Raw genomic sequence first — 22050 nt, forward strand, 5'->3', positions numbered from 1 at the left:
CCTTGTGTTTAATACAAATATTATCTCATTGAATCCTTACAACAATGCTTCAGGATAGTTGTTTGCTTAGTCCTTTATCAATGTTTCTTCATATTTACCTTTTCTCTATTTCTTTTGATTTCTTTATTTGCATTGCTAAGTTTCTTTCTACTCAGCTCCCCATCCTTTTGTCAGTAATATTTGGAAATTCTCTATTTCATTAAGGATCTATTTTTCCCCTTAGCATTATGCTCAGTTTTGCTGGGTGTTTGTACTACTAGTAAATTTTGCTGGACTTCACCCCTCTCAGCTAGCTGAAAAGTTCTGTGTGTTCAGTGACAGAATTGTAGGTTCCCTTTGGCCTGGGTTCCCTCCTGGTTCCTGCTTTGCAGGCTTGGCCAGAGGCAGCACCTGAGGCTTCATCTGTTCCTGCGCTCAGAGCCACTCAGCTCCTACCTGTTTCTGAACTGCTTTCTTGGTACACAACCTTGGTCATTTTACCTGGTTCATGCCCTCTTCTCAGTCCCTACTGGACCAGTGCTCCCAACCTGGAGAAGGAACCCAACCTGGAGAAGGAGCCCTAGAGACATTGGTGGACCCTCTCCCTGTCAAGGGGGTTGGTCCTACCCCTCTGGTTCCCTGAACATTGGAGGCATGGCATGACTCACTCCGACTTGTTCTGAACTTCGCCGTCAGGATTTAGTGCATTTTCTCGGTCTGTTTAGAGTAATTTTATAAAGGGGACCTCATCTACTGCATGCCAATGGGAATACCAGACAAAAGAAAAATGGCCTGCCCTCAATGAGCTTACATTCTTAATAGGAGATGAAGTATACAAGTGTGGGTTATACAAGATCCATACAACAGTGGAAGGCACCCTGGACTGGGGGCAACCAGAAGAGATTTACTTCAGAGTATAATTCTGGAGCCGAATATTAAAGGAAATGAGGAGTTTCCAAAAGTGGTATAAAGTCACAGAGATTGGAGGTGGATCAGATAGTCTAGTGCAACTGGAAAGTAAAGTATAAGTAGGGAGGAGGAATGTGTAAGAATCTTGGAAAGATAAGAAGTTGTCAGGTTAGAAAGATTGAATGTCACACAGAAGAATTGATGCTAAATTGTAAAGATAATGGAAAACCACTCAGGTTAAAGAGTTGTCATATAAGAAATTTGTGAAGACAGAAGTGAAAATAGTTGTAATTGATTGGAATTTGTGGGAACAGTGAACGCGAAAGGTTGATATACACCTGATCTAAAATTTCCAAAAAACAAGGCATGATGCTAGGCCAGAGCTCAAAGAAAGAATCTAGGGCTAAACTTACAAGTCTGAAAATCATCAATGATAATGGAACCCATGGAAGCCAGTGAAATTACTCCAGTGCTCTTATAGGGGGAAAAAGCCCAGAACCTTAGTATAAACCCACAGTTAGTAAATAAATCATGGGTCAAGGTGCAGCAAAAGAGACAAAGGAGTTATCTGATAGGACAACTAGCAGAAATACTGTGAAAACCTAAAAAGAACCTAATTAGATATCTGCAGGTATTAACTCCATTTTACAGATGAAGAAACCAAGACTCAGAGACATTGGGTAATTTGTATCTTGTTCACAGTCACTACTTGGAAATAGATGGGGCTTTAACTTAGGTCCCAAACTCCAAATTTCTGTAACTCAGTTGGAAAAGTTGAATATTTTACACGGCTCTGTAAGCCTTGAATATAAGAACAGAAATCATGTGATGTCACTCCAGCTTCCAGAGAAAAGCTGTAAATTTACAAACAACAAAGAAAAATGCTGCTTAGACATTTATTATGCCCTTAGAGTCCTCGTTTCCATAGATATTTAAGTAGGCACATTCCTCTAAAGTAAAGTGTAATGCCAGAACTGCCCTTAAATAGACCACCCCACTGAATTACTGCTTTGTACAAATTTTTTCCAAGATGAATAGAAGTTGAGTGCCAGTACTTCCTTTGCTTTTCTCGATTCCCTGCTAAGTTTGTTGTGTCGTGGCATGTGATTATTAAAATTTCTGTCATTCGAGGAACTGGTTGCTTGTTATATGTGGTCATGTTAGTTCTTCAAACTCATCAAGCAAATCAAAAACCATATTGTTTTCCTGATTTTTTATTGTTATTTTATTTTTCCTGTTACGTGTTTTGAAAGTTTTTAAACATTAATCCACATGCATGCATATATATATATATATTTTTTTTTTTTTTAAGTTACATAATTTTCTTCCACCCTCCCTTCTCCCTCTGCCTTCCCTCAGTGGCAAACAGTCTAGAGTCTATATGTTTGTGTTTAGCATGTTTACAGATTAGTCTTTTTTGGTATGAGAAATTAGAATTAACAGAAAGAAAGGAAAACCATGAGACAGGAAAGAAATATGTAAGAGAAATTTTTCAAAAGTCAGTGTAGGAGGTGTCTAGGTGGTGCAGTGGATAGAGCACCAGCCCTGGAGTCAGGAGTACCTGAGTTCAAATCTAGCCTCAGACACTTAATAATTACCTAGCTGTATGACCTTAGGCAAGTCACTCAACCCCATTGCCTTGAAAAAACCTAAAAAAAAAGAAAAGAAAAAGGTCAATGTAGTGAGGCAGCTGGATGGTGCAGTGAATAGAGAGCTGGCCCTGAAGCATTGTACATAGCTAGGGTCCTATGGAGAAGCTACCTCCATCAAGGTTGATCAACTAACAATGCTGTTGTTAACGTAAACAATGTTCTCTTGGTTCTGTTCCCTTTGCTCAGCATCAGTTCCTATAATTCATTCCATATTTCTCTAGAGCCTGACTGTTCATAATATTCCAAAACATTCATACACCATAACTTTTTCAGCCATTCCCCAATTGATGGGCATCCCCTTAATTTCTAATTCTTTGCCCACTACAGAAATTGCTGCTGTGAATATTTTGGAACATGTGGGACTTTTCCCATTTTTTATGATTCCTTCTGGATAGAGAACTTAGTATTGGTAATACTGGGTCAAAGGGTACGATCAGCTTTATTGCTCTTCGGGCATAGTTCCATATTGCTCTTCAGAATAGTTGGATCAGTTCATGACTCTACCAGCAATGCATCAATGTCCCAATCCTCCCACAACCTCTCCAACATTGATCATTTCCCCTTTTTGTCATCTTAGCCAATCTGATAGATGTGAGGTGTAACCTCATAATTGTTTTAAATTGCATTTCTCTAAGCAGTAATGACTTGGAGCATTTTTTCATATGATTACATATAGCTTTAAATTCTTCATCTGAAAACTGCTCATATCTTTTGATCATTTATCAATTGGGGAATGACTTGTAGCCTAATAAACTTTATGCAATTATTTATTTTAGGAATGAGGCCTTTATCAGAAACCCTAGCTGTGAAATTTGTTTCCCAGCTTTCTGTTTACTTCTAATTTTGGCAGCCTTGGTTTTATTAGTATTAAAAACTTTTTAATTTAATATAATCAAAACTATCCATTTTGCTTATTTATAATGTACCCTATTTCTTGTTTGATCATAAATTTCTCTTCCCATAGATCTGACAGTATTTCTTGATCTATTAATTGGTCTGTGAAAAAGATTGATCTATGCTATCTCCCTTTGTGTCTAAATTCTGTTTCCATTTTAAGATTACTGATACTGTATTTCCCTCCATGCTATCTTTCCCCATTATATTTTTCTTTCCTTTCCTCTTATTCCTCCACACCAAAGTTTTACTCCTTTTCCTCTTTGACTTTTCTTTAAAATTTTAATTTGGAGTTTATCTTCACTTAAACCTTCACCTTCCCTTTTATTAGTCCCTTCTCTTTTCTTTGCTTTCCTCTCCTCTCCCCTCCCACTCCCCACAACTTTCCTGTAGAGCAGGACAAGATTTTTAAACCCAGTTTTTCCCCAACAATTTTTGTCAAATATGAGTTCTTATCCCATAAGCTAATGTCTTTCGGTTTGTCAAACAGTAGATTGTTGTAGTCATTTCTTTTGTACCTCTCCTAATTCACTGATTCATTTCTCTACTTCTTAACCAGTACCAGATAGCTTTAATGACTGTCACTTTATAGTATAGCTTTAGATCTGATAGAGCTAGGCTACCTTCCTCTACATTTTTTTTTCATCAGTTTCCTTACTATTTTTGACCTTTTGTTACTCCAGATGAATTTTGTTGCTATTTTTTCTAGCTCAGTAAAAGTTATTTAGTAGTTTGATTGGTATGGCACTAAATAAGTAATTTAATTTGGGTTGAATTATCATTTCCATCATACTAGCTCAACCTAACCATGGGCAACTGACATTTTCCCAATTGTTTATATCTGACTTTATGCGAAAAATGCTTTGTAACAGTGTTCATATAGTTTCTAACTTTGTAATTTTTCTTTCTATCTCTTCCTCTTGGGTTTTGTTGTTCATATAAAGAAATACTGATGATTCACGTGGGTTGATTTCATATCCTGCTACTTTGCTGAATTTGTTAATTATTTCAAGTAGTTTTTTAGATGATTTTCTCAGGTTATCAAAATTTACCAACACATCATCTGCAAAGAGTGAAAGCTTTGCTTCCTCATTGCCAATTCTAAATCCTTTGATTTCTTTTTCTTTTATTGCTAAAGCTAACATTTCTAATAGCGAATAGTAATTATATTATATTGAATAGTAATGGGCATCCTTGTTTCACCCCAGATCTTATTGAAAATGCGCCTATTTTATCCCCATTACATTTATTTGTTGATGGTTTTAGATAGATACTGCTTATTATTTTAAGGAAAACTCCATTTTTTCCTATATCTAGAGTTTTTAATAAGAATTAATGTTGTATTTTGTCAGACTTTTTCAGCATCTATTGAGATAATGATATGATTTTTGTTGGTTTTGTTATTGGTATGTTCAGTTATGTTGAGTGTTTTCCTAATATTGACCCATTCCCTGCCTACCTGATATAAATACCTAATCATGGAATATTATACTATTAATAACTTGCTGTAATCTCTTTGCTAAAATTTTATTTAAGATTTTTGCAACAGTGTTCATCAGAGAAATCTATAATTTTCTTTGTCTGTTTTGGTTCTTCCTAGTTTAGATTATCATCACCATATTGGTGTCATGAAAAGAATTTGGCAGAACTCCTATTTTTTAAAATAGTTTATGTAGAATAGGAATTAATTGTTCCTTAAATGTTTGGTAGAATTTACTTGTAAATCCATCTGGACCTTTTTTTAGGTAATTTCTTCAGTTTCTTAAATATTTTATTTCTTCTATTATTATGGGCAGTTTGTATTTTTGTAACTATTCATCCATTTCACTCAGGTTTTCAAATTTATGGGCATACAATTTAGCAAAATAACTCTGAATTATCTCTTTAATTTCCTCCTCTTTGGTGGTTAGTTCACCCTTTTCATTTTCGAAACTAGTAATTTGGTATTCCTCTTTAATCAGATTTACCAAAGGTTTTTCTATTTTATTGATTTTTTCCATAAAACTAACTCTTGGTTTTATTTATTAGGTCATGGTTTTCTGGCTTTCAATTTTGTTAAGTTCTCTCTTTTCAAAATTTCCAATTTGGTATTTAATTGGGGATCTTTAATTTGTTCTTTATCTAGCTTTTTTAGTTGCATACTCAATTCATTGATCTCTTCTTTCTCTACTTTCTTCATATAAACATTTAGAGATATAAAATTTCCCCTAAAAAGTGCTTTGACTGCATGCCATAAATTTTGGTACAATGTTTTATTTATCATGTAATTCTTATTGCATAATGATCTGAAAAGTATGCATTTATTATTTCTGCCTTTCTGTATTTGTTATAAGATTTTTATGCTCTCCTAGTACATGGTCAGTTTTGGTATAGGTGCCATATAAGTTTTGCTATCTATATCTCCTTGTAATTCACTCAGCTTTTCCTCTAGGAATTTGGACACTATACCACTAGGTGCATACATGTTCAATAATGTTACAACTTCATTGCCTTTGGTGCCTGGTGCCTTGTAAGAAGATGTTGCTTCCTTCCTTATTCCTTTTTTTCCTTTAGAAAGATTTTAATTTTGAGTTTTACCATTCCCCCCCCCCCATTCTTACTTCTCTCTCCCCAACCCCACAGAAGGCTTTCTGTTAGTTTTTACATTGTTTGCATGGTATATATTGATCTCAGTTGAATATGATGAGAGAGAAATCATATCCTTTAGGAAGAAAAATAAAGTATAAGAGATTGCAAAATTACATAATAAGATAATGGGTTTGATCTTAGTTTAGTTATCAGCACCACATTGGTGTCATAGAAAGTGTTAGGCAGAGTTCCGTCTTCACCTATTTTTCCAAAGAGTTTATATAGAATTGGAGCTAGTTGTTCCTTAAATGTCTGGAGATTTTTTCTTAGGGAGTTCAGTAATGGCTTGTTGAATTTTTGAGAATTGTTTAGGTTTTTAATTTCCTCTTCACTTAACCTAGGCAACATATATTTTTGTAAATATTAATCCATTTCACTTAGATTGTTAAATTTATTGGCATAGAGTTGGGCAAAATAATTCTGAATTGTTACTTTAATTTCCTTCTCATTGGTGGTGAGTTCATCTTTTTATTTATGATGCTAGTAATTTGGTTTTCTTCATTCTTTTTTTAAATCAAATTGACCAGAGGTTTATCAATTTTATTGATTTTTTTTCATAAAACAGCTCTTGGTTTTGTTTATTAGTTCAATAGTTTTTTTGCTTTTATTAATTTCTCCTTTAATATTTAGAATTTCTAATTGATATTTATTTGGGGATTTTTGATTTGCTCTTTCTCTAATTTTTTAGTTGCATATTTAGTTCATTAATTTCTTCTTTCTCTAATTTATTCATATAAGCATTTAAAGATATAATATATTCCCTGACAGATGTCTTGAGTGTATCCCATAAATTTGAGTATGTTGTTTCATTTTTGTCATTATCTAGGATGAAATAATTAATTCTTTCTATAATTTGTTATTTGATCCACTCATTTCTTAAAATGAGGTTATTTAGTTTCCAATTAGTTTTGGGTCTGTATCTCCCTGGTCCAGTATTGCATATGATTTTTATTGCATTATGATCTGAGAAAGATGTATTCACTATTTCTGCTTTTCTGTAATAGATCATTAGTTTTTTATGCCCTAGTACATGGTCAGTTTTTGTGTAAGTGCCATATACTGCAGAAAAAAAAAAGTATATTCCTTTCTATCCCCATTCAGTTTCCTCCATAAATCTATCATATCTAGGTTTTCTAACAATCTGTCTCCTTAACTTCCTTCTTGTTTATTTTGTGGTTAGATTTGTCTAAATCTGAGAGTGGGAAGTTGAGGTCTCCCACTAGTAGAGTTTTGCTGTCCTTGTCTTCCTGTAGCTCTTTCAACTTCTCCTCTACGAATTTGGATGCTATACCATTGGTTCCATACATATTCAGTATTGAAATTACTTTATTGACTATGGTACCTTTTAGAAGGATATAGTTTCCTTCCTTATCTCTTTTAATGACATCAGTTTTTGCAGGTGTTTTGTCAGAGATAAGGATTGCTACCCCTTATTTTTTCACTACAGTTGAAGCAAAATATATTTTGCTCCAACCTTTTACCTTTACTCTATATGTATCACTCTGCTCCAAATGACTTTCTTGTAAGCAGCATATTATAGGATTCTGGCTTTTAATCCACTCTTCTCTTCACCTGTGTTTTAAGGGAGAGTTCATCCCATTCACATTCAGTTATAATTATTGCTCTCCATACTATTTTCCCTCTTTTTATATTTCCCCCCCCCTTTTCCCTTTATCCATATTCCCTGGTATTTTTTTTCTGAATATAGCCCCCTTCAGTGTGTTTAGCCTCCTATATCAACTCCCTTCCCATTTCTTTTTCCCTTCCTTCCTTCCTTCCTTCTGTTAGTTCCCCTTTTTCTCCCCCTCCCCATCCCTTCCCTAAGTTTCTTAACTTTACTGAGTGTAAACTTAAATTAAGTAAACTTTAACCCAAGTCTGATGAGAGGAAAATTCAGGTGGTTCTCATTTCTTCCCCTTTTTCTCCTCTATTACAATAGGTCTTTTGTACCTCTTAATGTAATGAGATTTCCCTCCATTCAATCTCCTTCAACCTCTGGTTTCCTTACTGTCCCTTTTTTAAGGAGGTGTTCTTTTTAAGTCTTTCTGTCAGAGTCACAGAAAAGTCATGAATATCCATCACTTCTGGCTAAGTATATTCTTTCTAATAGAGTTACAGTTCTCAGTAGTTATGAGAATCTTTCTTCCAGGAGGGGATATAGTAAATTTTACCTTATTGGATAGCAGTTTTTTTCTTTACCCTTTCATGTGTCTTTTGAGCCTCCTGTTTGATGTCCATTCTATTAAGCTGTTTTTTTCATCAGGAAATGTTGGAAGTCTTCCAATTCATTAAATTCCAACTTTTCCCTGGAAGAGAAGGCTCAGCTTTGCTGGGTAGTGGATTCTTGGCTGCTTTCCAAGCTCCCTTGCTCTTCAGAATATCTCATTCCAGGCCCTTCGATCCCTTAATGTTGATGCAGCCCAGTCCTGTGTAATCCTTACTGTGGCTCCTTGGTATCTAAATTATTTCTTTCTGGCTGCTTGCAGGATTTTCTCTCTTATCTGATAACTCTAGGATTTGGCCACAACATTCCTTGATTTTTCATTTTAGGATCTCTCTTTCTGGAGGGGATCGATGTATTCTTTAAATAACGATTTTGCCCTCTGGTTCCATGATATCAGGGCAGTTTTCCATCACTATATCCTGTAATATTAAGTCCAGGCTATTTTTCTCTTCATTGTTTTCAGGAAGACCTATAATTTTCAGGTTGCCTTTCCTCATTCTATTCTCAAGGTCAGTGGTTTTTGTTGATGATGTATTTTACATGTATTTTTTCGATTATTTGGTTTTGTTTAACAGACTCTTGCTGTCTCATGAAGTCATTAGTTTCCACAGACTACATTCTTTTTTTTTAAGCGAAGAATTTTCTTCATTTACCTTTTGCAGCTCCTTTAACAATTGGTCAATTCTATTTTATTTTTTTTAGGTTTTTGCAAGACAATGGGGTTAAGTGTCTTGCCCAAGGCCACACAGCTAGGTAATTATTAAGTGTCTGAGACCAGATTTGAACAGTACTCCTTACTCCTGGGCTGCTGCTCTATCCACTGTGCCACCTAGCCCTGTCAGTTCTATTTTTGAAAGAGTTTTCCATTTGACCAGTTGAGGTTTTGAGAGAATTATTTTCTTTTTTGAATTTGTCCAGTTGTATTTTCCAGGTTGTTTTCTTGTTGCAAGGCGTTAATTGTCTCTCTCAAATTTTCCAATTGATTTTTAAACTCCTGATTTCTTCAAGGAAGTCTTTCTGTGCTGGAAGCCAGATCATATTCTCTTCAGAGGTTCTAGGTCTCTCTGAGTTAGGGTCTTTTCCTTCTAAGAATTTCTCTGTGGACCCTCCTTTTCTCTGACCTTTCTTCATTTTCCTAAGACCTTATTTTGTCAGGGGGCTGGTTCACAGATGTTTGGTGTTGAGATTCCCCCTGGAGGCTTTTCTCACTAGGTTTAGGGCTGGCCAGTAAGCTGTGTTGGTTGTTTTCTCTGGAGTGTCTGTGATCTTAATTTGAGGCCCCTCTCCCTTACCCTGGAGTGGGTGGATGAAGATGTTGAGTATTTTTTATCTTTGTTCAATGGTGAGTTTTGCCTTAGGGCAAGGTAATTGTTCTCCTTATTCACAGCTGAGGGAGGTCTGCTGCTCTTAGCATGGGGCTGAGGTGGGCTGTAATTGTGTTTATTCTCTGAAAAGGCTTCAGCTGAAATGAAGGTATGGCTGCAGATCTCTGGCACTGGAACTCACCCTCCAGCTCTGCAGGCAAGCTGCAGACCATCAGTACCACAATCCATGTCTCTGCTCCCTAATTGCCCCTGTGGCCGAATCAGACTTGCCCCACTTTTAGGCTTCCAGGCTTTCCAGGCTCTTGCCCACCTTGTGATCAGGCTAGTGGAGCTCCAGTCCTTTACCTTTACCCTGAGTGTATCTATTTCAAATGTATTTCTTGTAAACAACTTATTGTTTTTAACCCATTCTATCTGTTTCTGTTTTATGGGAGAGTTCATCCCATTCATACTTACAGTTAAGATTACTAATACTGTATTTCCCTCCATGCTGTCTTTCCTCATTATATTTTTTCTTTCCTTTCCTCTTATTCCTCCTCACTAAAGTTTTACTCCTTTTCCTCTTCGACTTTTCTTTAAAATCTTAACTTTGAGTTTATTTTCACTTAAACCTTTGCCTTTCCTTTTTTCAGTCCCTTCTTCTCTTTTTTTCCCTTCCTTCCCCTTCCCACTCTCCACAACCTTCCTGTAGAGTAGGATAATATTTTTAAACTCAAGTGGGAATATATCTTATTCCCTAACTGGCCAAATCAGTTGAATAGGATTTACTCAGTGTTCACATCCTCCCTTTTTTCCCTCTACTATAATAGATCCTTGCTCCTCTTCACCTGGTGTTATTTATCTAAATGTACTATCAATCAAATACTTTCAGTCAGATATTATCAATCATAGGTTGATTGATTGATTGCTTGATTAGCAACATTGCCTCATAATCATTAAGTACCCTCCCCTCTTCTGTTTCTTTAGAAATATATTTCTCAAGAGTCATGTATCACATCATTTATAATCACTTTATATCATACCCCCTTTTCAAGTAACCTCCATGGACATGCAATCTCATGAGCTAAAGTATCAAGCAAAGCCAAATCATTTCATGAACCAATTTCTCCCCCATTTAGCTTCCCAACCATAGCACTGAAACCATTGTTAACTGGAAGTGTGGATTAAGCTAAGATCACTTCCTAATTTACAACCCTTCTAAATAAATTCCTACCCTCTGCCCCTAAAGTTACTATTGATTTAATTGACTATAGAATCATTAAGTACTCAAGTTCGGGGATACTCTGAAGGTCTGTCTTGAGAACTTTACAATTGATTTTTAGGTTTGGCAGACTCAGGACCACCAAGCATCAGAATTAAAGTAGATCAAAAAAAATTGAGGCACAAATTTAGAATAACCACCCCAACTTTTCAACTGGACTATTTATCTCAAACATTGTGATGGGATCTTAGTCCTGTTCAATGGAAAGACAAGAACCAACCATACCCATATCCACTAAATCCAATCTCTTCAACTATGTTCAATGCTTATTCAACAACTATATTCGACTGTCTTCAGATGTATTCAGTTCTCAAGAGTTACAAATGTTATATTTTCCCCATATGGTTGTATACAATTTATTGTTCTGACTAACATTTTGTTTGCCTTTTTATGTATCCCTTGAATCTTGCTTTTGGAGATTGAATTCTCTGTTCAGTTCTGGTCTTTTTATCAGGAAATTTTGGAAGTCCTCTATTTTGTTGAACATCCATCTTTTCCCCTGACAGAATATGCTGAATTTTGCAGGGTAGTAAATTCTTGGTTGTAGTTCAGATCCTATGTAAGTCTGATTGTGTTTCCTTGTATTTAAATTGTTTCTTTTTTGCTGTTTGCAGTATTTTCTCCTTCATTTGAGAATTGAATTGATAGACCTTGGAGTTTTTTCTCTTGGGGTCTCTTTTTGGAGAAGTTCTGTGTATTTTTTCATTGGATATTTTGTCTTCTTGTTCCAGCAAATTTGGACAGTTTTCTCTGATAATTTCCTGAAAAAATATTTGCCAGGTTCTTTTTTTGATCTAGGCTTCCTGATAGTTCAATAATTCATAAATTATCTTTGTTTTTCCTAAAAGGTACTTTGTTTTCTTGAATTTTTCAACCTTTTTTATATTGATTGATGGAATCTTGTAATCTCATAGATTCATTGGTTTCTGTTTGTTCAATTCTAGTTTTTAGGGTTTTATTTTCTTCAGTTAGCTTGTGTGTTTCCTTTACCAGTTGTTAATTTTACTCTTTGCTGAGTTGCATTCCTTTTCCAGTTGCTCAGTTTTATTTTTTTAAAGAGTTAACATTCTTTTTCCAGTTGATTATTTTTACTTTTAAAGGAACTGATTTTGACTGAGAAAAAGATAGAGAACCTCATAAAAAACAAACTGCATAATTTTGATTAAATTAAAAAACTTTTGCACAAACAAAACCACTGTAACCAAGATCAAAAGGAATGTAGTAAATTGGGAAACAATTTCTACAGGTAGTGTTTCTGACAAAGGACTCATTTCTAAAACACATAGAGAACTGATTCAAATTTATAAAAAAAGAAGCCATTCCCCAGTTGACAAATGGTCAAAGGATATGCTAAGGCAATTTGAAGATGAGGAGTTTAAAGTTATTTATAGTTATGTGAAAAATTGCTCTAAATCATTACTGATTAGAGAAATGCAAATTCAAGCATCTCTGAGGTACCACCTCACCTCTCTGATTGACTAGAAAGGACAATAATCAATGTTGGAAATGATATTACTAGGTTAAAAGGTGTGGATAGTTCCATAGTACTTTGGATAGAGTTCCAAATTGTTCTTCAGAAAGATTGGACCAGTTCACTACTCCAATAACAATTTATTAGGGTCCCAATCTTTCCTTCAGTATTTAACATTTTCTTTTTCTGTTAATGTTATTCAATATGATTAGGTCTGAGATAGTACCTCAGAGTTGTTTTAATTTGCATTTCTCAAATCAGTAGTGATGTAAAACATTTTTTGATGTGATTATTAGAAGCTCTCATTTTCTGAAAACTGCCTGTTCATATCTTTAACCATTTATCAACAGGGATATGGCTTTATTTTTATATATTTGACTTGGTTCCCTAAACATCTGGGAAATTAAGCCTTCATTAGAGAAATTTGCAGTAAAATTTTCCAAGTTTCTTGTTTTCCTCCTAATTTTGACTATATTAGTTTTGTTTGTGTAAAAACTTTTTAATTTCGTGTAATGAAAATTATCTATTTAACTATCCATAATCTTCTCTATTTCTTGTTTGTTCATAAACTCTTACTAAGATCTAACAGATACATTTTTCAATGCTCTGCTAACTTACTTAAAATATCATTATTTCTAAATCATATAACCATTTTTATCTTGGTATACACACACACACACACACACACACACACACACACAGTGTGAGGTGTTGGTTTATGCCTAATTTCTACCAAACCATTTTCCAATTTTTTAGCAATATTTTTCTCAAATGGTGAATTTTTATCCCAAAATTTGGACCTTTGAGTTTATCAAACATTAGATTATTATAGTCCCTTATTACCATGTATATTGTGTACCTAATCTATTACACTGATCCATCCTTTTTCTTAGCCAGAACCAGACTGCTTAGATGATTATAGTTCTATAATATAGTTTAAAATCTGGTAGAAGTAAGCCATCTTCCTTCACCTTTTTTTTTCATCATTTCCCTTGATATTCTTGACCTTTTGTTTTTCCAGGTGAATTTGATGATTATTTTTTCTGGTTCTACAAAAGAATTATCTGATAATTTAATTGATATGTCACTGATTAAGGTAGAATTTAGGTAGAATTTTCTTTTTCTTTTTTAATATTGGCTCAGTCTACCGTAGTTGATATTCTCAGTTATTTAGATTTGTCTTTATTTGTATTAAAGTGTTTTGTGATTTTGTTCATATAGTCTGTGAGCTTGTCTTAGCAGGTAGTTCCAAATATTTAATGTTTTCTGCAATTATTTTAAGTGGAATTTCTCTTTCTATCTCCTCCCTCTGAATTTTTTTGGTAATATATAGAAATATTGATGCTTTGTGTGGATTTATTTTATATCTTACAACTTTGCCAAATTTGTTGCTTCAATTAGTTTTTTAATTGATACTCTTTGTTCTCTTATGTATACCATCATATCACCAGCAAATAGTAATAGTTTTATTTTCTCATTGCTTATTTTTATTCCTTCAATTTCTTTTTCGTATCTTAATGTACAATATTGAATAATAGTGGTGAAAATGGACACTTTGCTTCACCCCTGATCTTATTGGGAAGGCTTCAACTTTATCTTCATTAAATTAATACTGCTTGTAATTTTTAGAAAAGCTCCATTTGTTCCTATACTTTCTAGTGTTTTTAATAGGAATGGATGTTGTATTTTATCAAAGTTTTTTTCTGCATCTATTAAGATAATCACATAATTTTTATGGTTTTGTTACTGATATCATCAATTATGTTGATAGTTTCCCTAAAATTAAACCAACTCTGCATTCCTGGAATAAATTCCACCTAGTCATAGTGATGTATCTTTGGAATATATTGCTATAATCATTTTTCTGGCTAGTATTTTATTTAAAATTTTTGTATTGCTATTCATTAAGGAAATTTATGTATAGTTTTGTTTTTCTGGGGTTTTTTTGCTCTCCCTGGTTTGAGTTTTGAAAAGCATATTTGTGAAGAATTTGGTAGAGACTCCTTCTTTACCTAATTTTCTCAAATATTTGGATTAAATGTTCCTTAAATGTTAAATGTATTTGGATTAAATATTCCTTAAATGTTTGATAGAATTAACCAGATTCAGCTGTTACTGGGATTTTTTTCCCTTGGGAAACTCAGTTATGGTTTGTTCAATTTCCTTTTATCTGCTCTTTTTCTCTTTTATTGCTATACATGTTTAGAAATAGAAATTTCTTCCTAAGTACTTCTTTGGCTGCATCCCACAAAATTTTGAATGTTGTCTCCATTGTCATCCTCTTTAGAGAAATTTAGAGAAATTACTGATTATTTCTATGATTTGTTCTTCGACCCACTCATTTTTTAGGATTAGGTTATTAGAATTTGTATTGTTGACCCCTTATTGAATTGAATTTATTTCATTATGGTCTGAAAGGGGGTTTTGCATTTTGTTGTAAGGTTTTTATACCTTATTCATGGTCAGGTTTTGTGATGGTCCAATGTAAAGCTGAAAAGGGGGTATATACCTTTCTATTCCTATTCAGTTTTCTCCAAAAGTAGAATCGTATCTACTTTTTCTAAAATTCTTTTTATCTCCTTAACTTCTTATTTAGTTTATGGTAAGATTTATCTAGCTCTGAGAGGGTAAAGCTGACTTCCCCTACTGGTATACTTTTACTGTCTATTTTAACTCTTGTATTCATTCAACTTTTCCTTTCAGAATTTAAGATGTTATTTGGTGCATTCGTGTTTCGTGTCATTATTACTACATTGTCTGTGGTGGCTTTTAGCAAGATACAGTTTCCCTACTTATATAGGTCCGTTTTTATTTTTTATTTTGTCTGAGATCATTATTGCTATTCTTGCCTTCTTTACATCAGGTAAAGCAACAGAGACTGCCCCAGCCTCTTATTTAACTCTTTATATGTGTGTCTTTGTTTCAAGCATGTTTCTTGTAAACAAAATATTGTTGGATTCTGGTTTCTAATTCATTCTGCTACCCAGTTTGTGTTTTATGAGTGAGTTTGTCTCATTCACATTCACAGTTATGATTACTTACTGTACATATACTTCTATCCTTTTTTCCCTGTTTCCTCCTCCTCCTCCCTCTCTTTATACTGTCCCTTCTCAAAAGTCTGTTTTGCTTCTAATCAGTGCCTTATTTTATCTGCTCTGTTTTTTAGTTATCCTTCTTTCCTCCCCCTGTCTCTTATTGTTTTTCTTTCTACTTCCCTATTGGATAAGATAGATTTCTATTCCCAATTGAGTGTGTTTCTTTTCTGTCTATTTTTTTAAATATTATCCTAACACAATTGACTCACTTACTTGCCCTCATTCTATGAAAAAATCTTTCTAACTACCCCAATAATGATTAAATTCATAGAAATTATATGTAGGACAGCTAGGTCACACAGTGGATAAAGTACTGGAGTCAGGAAGACCTGAGTTCAAATCTGCCCTCAGGCACTTAATAATTACCTAATTTTGTGACCTTGGACAAATCACTTAACCCCACTACATTAAATAAATTTAAAGAAATTTAAGTTATGTATTATCATCTTATATTAAAAATTAACAGCTTAACCTTTTTGAGTCCCTTATGCTTTCTTTTTCATTTTATTTTCTAAGGAGCTCTGGTCTTTTCATCAGAAATGCATGAAAGTCCTCTTTTTTTTATTAAATTTCCATTAGAAGATTATACTCAGTTTTGCTGGGTAGGTTGTAATCTCAGATCTTTTATCTTCTGGAATAATCATGTTCTAAACCCACCACTCCTTTAACATGGTAACTACTTGTATGCGCCTGACTCTGACTTCATGAGATTTGAGTGGTTTCTTTTGGGTATTTAAAATATTTTCTCTGTGACCTTGGAATTTTGGAATTTGGTGATGATATTCCTGGGAGGTTTCATTTTGGGATCTCTTTCAGGTGGTGATTGATAGATTCTTTAAATTTCAGTTTACCCTCTGGTTCTACTCTTTTGAAGCAGTTTTCCTTTATAACTTCTTGAAATATGAGGACTAGGTTCTTTTTTTTTAAATCATAGCTTTCAAATTGCTTAATAATTCTTAAATTATCTTTCCTTGATCTGTTTTTCAATGAGATAGATCACATTTTCTTTTTTTTTTCATTCTCTTGACTTCATTTTATTATTTTTTGATATCTCCTGCATTCGTTAGATTCCATTTGCCTAATACCAATTTTTAAAGAATCTTTTTTCTTCAGCAAGCCTTTGTACCTTTTTCCATTTGTTGCATTTTTTTAAGGTTTTGTTTTCTTCCATATTTTTGGGTGCCTCTTTTATCCAGTTGTTCATTATCTGTTACTAATTTTCCTTCACATGATTTTTTCTCTACCATTTTTTATTTTGAAAATAAATTTTGTCTCTTCTAGGAATTTTTTTTGGGCCTGTCATCAATTTATAGCTTTTCTTTGAGTCTTTACTTGTGGCTATTTTAACTTCATTGATTTCTTAGTTTGTATCTTGATCTTCCCTGTCTCCATGGTCTCTTTGTATGGTCCGCTTCTTTTTTGTTGTTATTTACCAGGCTCTGTGATAAATGCTTTACAATCATTATCTCATTTGACCTTCACATCAGCTCTGAGAGATAGGTGCTATTATTCTCTCCATTTTGCAGATGAGGAAACTGAGGCAAACAAAGACTAAGTCATTTGCTTAGGGTTACATAGCTGGTAAGTTCCTGAATAATTCTTGATTCAGATCTTCCTGAGTCTAGACATGGCTTTCTGAAAGAACCAAATAACCACTGTTCACTGTGAAAGTAAATGGGGAAGAGAATAGATTAAGTAATTTTCTAAAATATTAATTATCTAACATTGATATATATTTAATAGAAATTTAAATATCTTTGTATCATTATGAAATCAATTTTGAACTTGATGACCCCCTAAAAACATCTTGGGACCCCCAGGAATTCCTGGCCATATAATCACTACTCTAAAGCATAAGCTTAGCATTATTTATTATTTGATTACCTTTTATAAAGTCCTTTATACAAATAATATTCCCTAGACCTTTGTTTTAATGTTGATTTCATGTATTATAAATTGCTTTCTCCTTCTTGACACATTTTCATGACATTATCACTAAATGACCAATATTTCTTTCAGTTTAAATCAGTTTTCTCTAACCTCCCAAACCTTCTGAGAACACATTTCAAATAAAAACATATATTTCACTGATTTTCATCAATGATGAATACAGATATTATTTGCCTCTTTGAATTATAAACTCTTGACTTGCTGATATCATATGTAAATATATTCACTATAGAGTGAGGTGTATATGTATTATTCTTTGAATGGAGCTTCTCTAACTAGAGTTGGGAGTAGGGACTACAGTGTTTTTTAATTCCAAATAAATTATTTATTAATCATAGAGTTTTTGTGAGTTGGACACAGCCTTTTTCCCATTGTAACATTTCCCATTTCACCAGAAAGAAATACTCTTTTTCTGTACTGCATAGGTCTGGAATATCTTAGGTTTAGTCCAGTAGTCTTGCCAGGAGAAAAAGAGCCTTACTTTAATTTTTCTGACAGCCAAAATATAGATTACTGTAGGTGGAGTCTTCTGGTTAAATTGTGAGAAACTGAACTATTTGGAAATTTTATCAAGTGTTTCCTGATCTCCTTTCTTCCATTTTTAAAATAAATTTTTTTTCACTATTCTCCCTTTTTTCTAGGAAGATCATAACCCAACTACAAGTGAGGAAAAGGCCACCCCCACAGTAAACAGTAACCTCACTGTACAGGAATATTTTGCCAAGCGAATGTTGGAGCTAAAGAATAAATCAGTATCCATACACACAGCTTCTGCTGAAACCAAGTCTTTTGAAGAGAAAAGAACTAAACAGAAAAAAGAAAAGAAGAAAAGAAAAGAAAAGGAAACTGACGACTGGAACAAACCCAAGGCCAAGCTTCCCAAAAAAGAGCATCTAGAGGAGGAAGAAGAATGGCATGCTGAATATAAGCCAAAGAAAAAAACATCTGCTGAGAACCATGTTAGAGAACTTGGTTATAAGCTGTGTCTGGATGCTTCTCCTGGGAAGAGACCAGTTTGTGATGAGCAAGAACCTATTACAGAAACCTCTGCCACAGAACTGAAAAAGAAAAAAAAGAAAAAGCAAGAGGAAATGGTTATGGAATCTGTCCAAGATCAAACATCAGAGAAAGGGGAAAAGAAGAAGAAGAAGAAGCAGAAGAAGAAGAAAGACCTTGAATAAAGAAGGGTTCCCTTACTCGAATTTTCATATCATTTGAATGTCATAATACTTTTAGTTCAACCTAATGCCAAACACACACACACACACACACACACACACACACACACACACACACACACACAGACAGGACTTGGCCTGAAGTCAAAGTAGAGTTTACCCAAGATGATTTGTTCACATCTTTTAACATGCCCATGTATTGCTGGATCTCGCCCTCTCATCACATTTTTCCCAACTAAAAAAATTCCCAGAAGAACTTGAAAAATGATCCAAATCATGTTTCTCTGAAGCAAGATTATTTTTAAGACCCTGGATCCTACATTGTTTGTATATCTGGGAGGTGGAGGGGAGAGGGGGAAAGGGAAGGGAGGGGAGGGGGAAAAAACATATGTGAGATATATATGTGCCTCTGCATTTGCACACACAGATATTTGAATTTTCCACTACTTCCTTTGGCAATAATAAATTATGCTTCCTTTTTAAAAGATTTGCTCTAATTAAAGGATTATGAGTCGATGCTGAAGAATATAACCAAATAGTTCCTATTGTTCTGTAGCCAACCAGTATGTTTGTGCCAACTAAGAATTATGTGGTTTATTTTTTATTTGCTTTTTCTTTTTTTGCCCCAGATTGTCTTTCTGTTTGGCAAGTTCTTTCTTCCACTGCTCAATGGCTATCAGAAATCTAGAGATTCTAGATGACTTCAGATTATCATTATACTCAATTCTCTCTGTAGTTTTGTTTATTTCTATTTATTTATTTATTTAGGTTTTTGCAAGGCAATGGGGTTAAGTGGCTTGCCCAAGGCCACACAGCTAGGTAATTATTGTGTCTGAGGCCAGATTTGAACTCAGGTACTCCTGACTCCGGGGCCAGTGCTGTATTTACTGCGCCACCTAGCCGTTTTGATCCAAGAAGTCTTTCAAGAGATTTGGGGAGGGGGGGGCTATATTGAATTTTTACCCTTTTCTTTTTGCATGTAATTGGTTATACCTGATGCCAAATCAGCCACATCTCTGGAATAATGTTGCTAGAACAGCCCTGTCTCAATTACAATGATCAGATATTCAAAATCAACAATATAAATCCACAAAATAAAATAAAAATTGAAAGCTAAAGATTTTCAAATAATTAACTTCATATTGAAATTGCACTAATTCTTTGGATTATATCTCAAGCCACTGCTATATGGAAGTTATAGAATTAAATATTAAAATTTTTTCTCCATTTCATCCTTACTCAATCCTAGTGGTATTGCTTCATTGTATTTTACAGTCTGTCACACCCTGTTGTTTGTTTTGCTTTGTGTTTGTTAAGCTCTCCTCATTATTGATTTATACAAATGCCCAAGAAGTCAGCTTTATATACTTAACACTATCCAAAACAAAGTATTAAAAGTATATATAACATTAAGAAGTCCAGTTCAGATTCTGCAATCCTCTCTCCTATATTTTATTTATCTTCTTCTCTTTTTATCTTCCCTCCCTATCTCTTTTCCCACCCCCTTCCTCCTTTACTCCCTCTCCCTCCCTCTAGCGACTCCTACTGTAGTTTTCATTTGCCATGGCCCAACCTCCAGTATCCCTGGCACTGAGACTGAGGGTGTGTGATGCAGGGTGGTACAGGCAGATTATTGCTCTTTCCATTTGATTTATGGATTGCTTCTGGCTAATGGGAGCTATTAACTCACAACTTGGTGACCTTTTGGCCTCTATTTTAACTCTTGGGGTACATTAGAGAAAACATTGCTCCAAGAAACTAAGGATTGAAAAAATACATGAGAAATGTTTACTAAAACATGGGATAATAGGTTTAGAGCTGGAGGAGGACCTCAAGCCATCTCATCTCATCTAACTCTCTCTCTCTCTCTCTCTCTCTCTCTCTCTCTCTCTCTCTCTTTAAATGGATGTAAGAGGCAGCTAGGTGGTGCAGTAGATAGAACACTGGACTAAAGACAGTAGGACCTGAATTCAAGTCTGGCCTCAGACATTTGAAACTTACTAGCTGTGTGACCTTGGGAAAGTCACTTAAATGCTCACCAAAAAAATGGATATAAAAACTGATAACCAGGAAGAATGAATGATTTGCCCAAGGTTACAGAAAAAGAATTTGAACCCAAGACTGTTGTTTTTAATTGTGTCTTACTCTTTGTGGTCTCATTTGGAGGTTTTCTTGGCAAATGCATACTGTCATGGTAAGCATTTCCTTCTCCAGCTCATTTGACAGATGAGGAAACTGAGGCAACCAGGGTAAAGTGACTTGCCCAGGGTCACAGAGCTAGGAAGTATCTAAGGTCAAGTTTGAACTCAGGAAGAGAGGAGCCTGCCACCAGGCTCAGCATGGTATCCACTGCACCACCTATCTGCTATGCAAAGACTCCATACATCTAATTCTTATGAACTTAGAAATCAAAAAAGACAATCTCCTAAACTAAATGTAAACCGTGGTCTGATCTCAAAAAACATGAAAAAAAAGGTCACTTTTCATCGGAAACAGCATTTGCCCAACTTATCTCTCTACTTGTCCTATTTCGTATATGAAACTAATAATGTTTGAGTAGAGAATGTGGATATCTAAAATCAGAAAGAAGACTGCTGTTTCTTTTTTACTTTTAATTTACTAAATTTAATCAATTGAAATGCTACAAGAAAATCAACAGGAAAGGAAGCTCTAGTCTTTAGTCTAGATGCCAAAGTGCAGAGGTTTTGGTAATTGGAGAAAGTTCTTAAAAATGAAAAGTTATGAAATTAAAAGAAATCTATTTTCAGTTGGAATTATTTTGGAGATCTTGGGTGTAGCAGAAGACTGGGTAGTTTGGAAAATGAGAGGTTATAGAATGTCATTTTTTTTTCAGAGATGGAGAAAAAAATGATTTTTTTTTTTTGCAGTTTCTGACTATTGAAGTGCAAGATCTTAGAAGAGGTTTTTAAGATAACCCTTCTAAAGAGCTAGTTTACTCCAAGAAGACAATTACCTATTTTTCTTAAGGTATCTTAGTGTATTTCTGTCATCCCAGATAGTTCATTTTTATTTAAAGATCCTTCTATAATCAAATCTTGTATTTTCCCCCCTTTGTGAATTCCTGATTGATCAGACAGAATAGAAGTAAGAACAATAGTATAAAAGGTGAATTATCTACTGAAAAAAATTGAGAAGTAACTTTGCCTAGGGTTCAGGTTAAAATTACAGACATTTTCCACACCAGATTTTGCATTCTGTACATATGCTTGCAGCAAAGTAGACAGTGAAGGTTTATTTTGTTTTAAAGAAAGCTTATACTTAGTAAAAATATGGTGTTTTCATTTTCAATCAATTTCTAAAAGCCTATCTCCAAGTTTACTTTTTCAAGCTCTGCAGGGTAGATTATAATAATTAAGAACAATAAGATTAGGAAAATACTTAAAACTGTTTAATATTAAACAGTTTACACTTTTCTCAAGGAAGTATGTTTTTTTATCCATATTAATTTAAGAGAAAATTAATG

At 34.2% G+C, this 22050-nt stretch overlaps 1 protein-coding gene across 3 annotated transcripts in view; it reads left to right on the plus strand.

Annotated features, from left to right (window-relative positions):
- PINX1 (PIN2 (TERF1) interacting telomerase inhibitor 1) overlaps positions 1–18927 on the plus strand; it is a 119375-nt gene extending 100448 nt beyond the window's left edge. For 2 of the 3 annotated variants that reach the window (XM_074209178.1, XM_074209179.1), the window contains exon 8: positions 18030–18925. In XM_074209178.1, coding sequence (XP_074065279.1) covers positions 18030–18569 — 540 coding nt within the window. In that variant the 3' untranslated portion in view covers positions 18570–18925. Of the gene's footprint in view, positions 1–18029 lie in introns of all 3 variants that reach the window. The other variant, XM_074209180.1, reaches the window with a different exon arrangement.
- Positions 18928–22050: the final 3123 nt, after the last annotated feature.

Source organism: Macrotis lagotis, chromosome 1 (assembly GCF_037893015.1).
Source record: "Macrotis lagotis isolate mMagLag1 chromosome 1, bilby.v1.9.chrom.fasta, whole genome shotgun sequence".
NCBI lineage: Eukaryota > Metazoa > Chordata > Mammalia > Peramelemorphia > Peramelidae > Macrotis > Macrotis lagotis.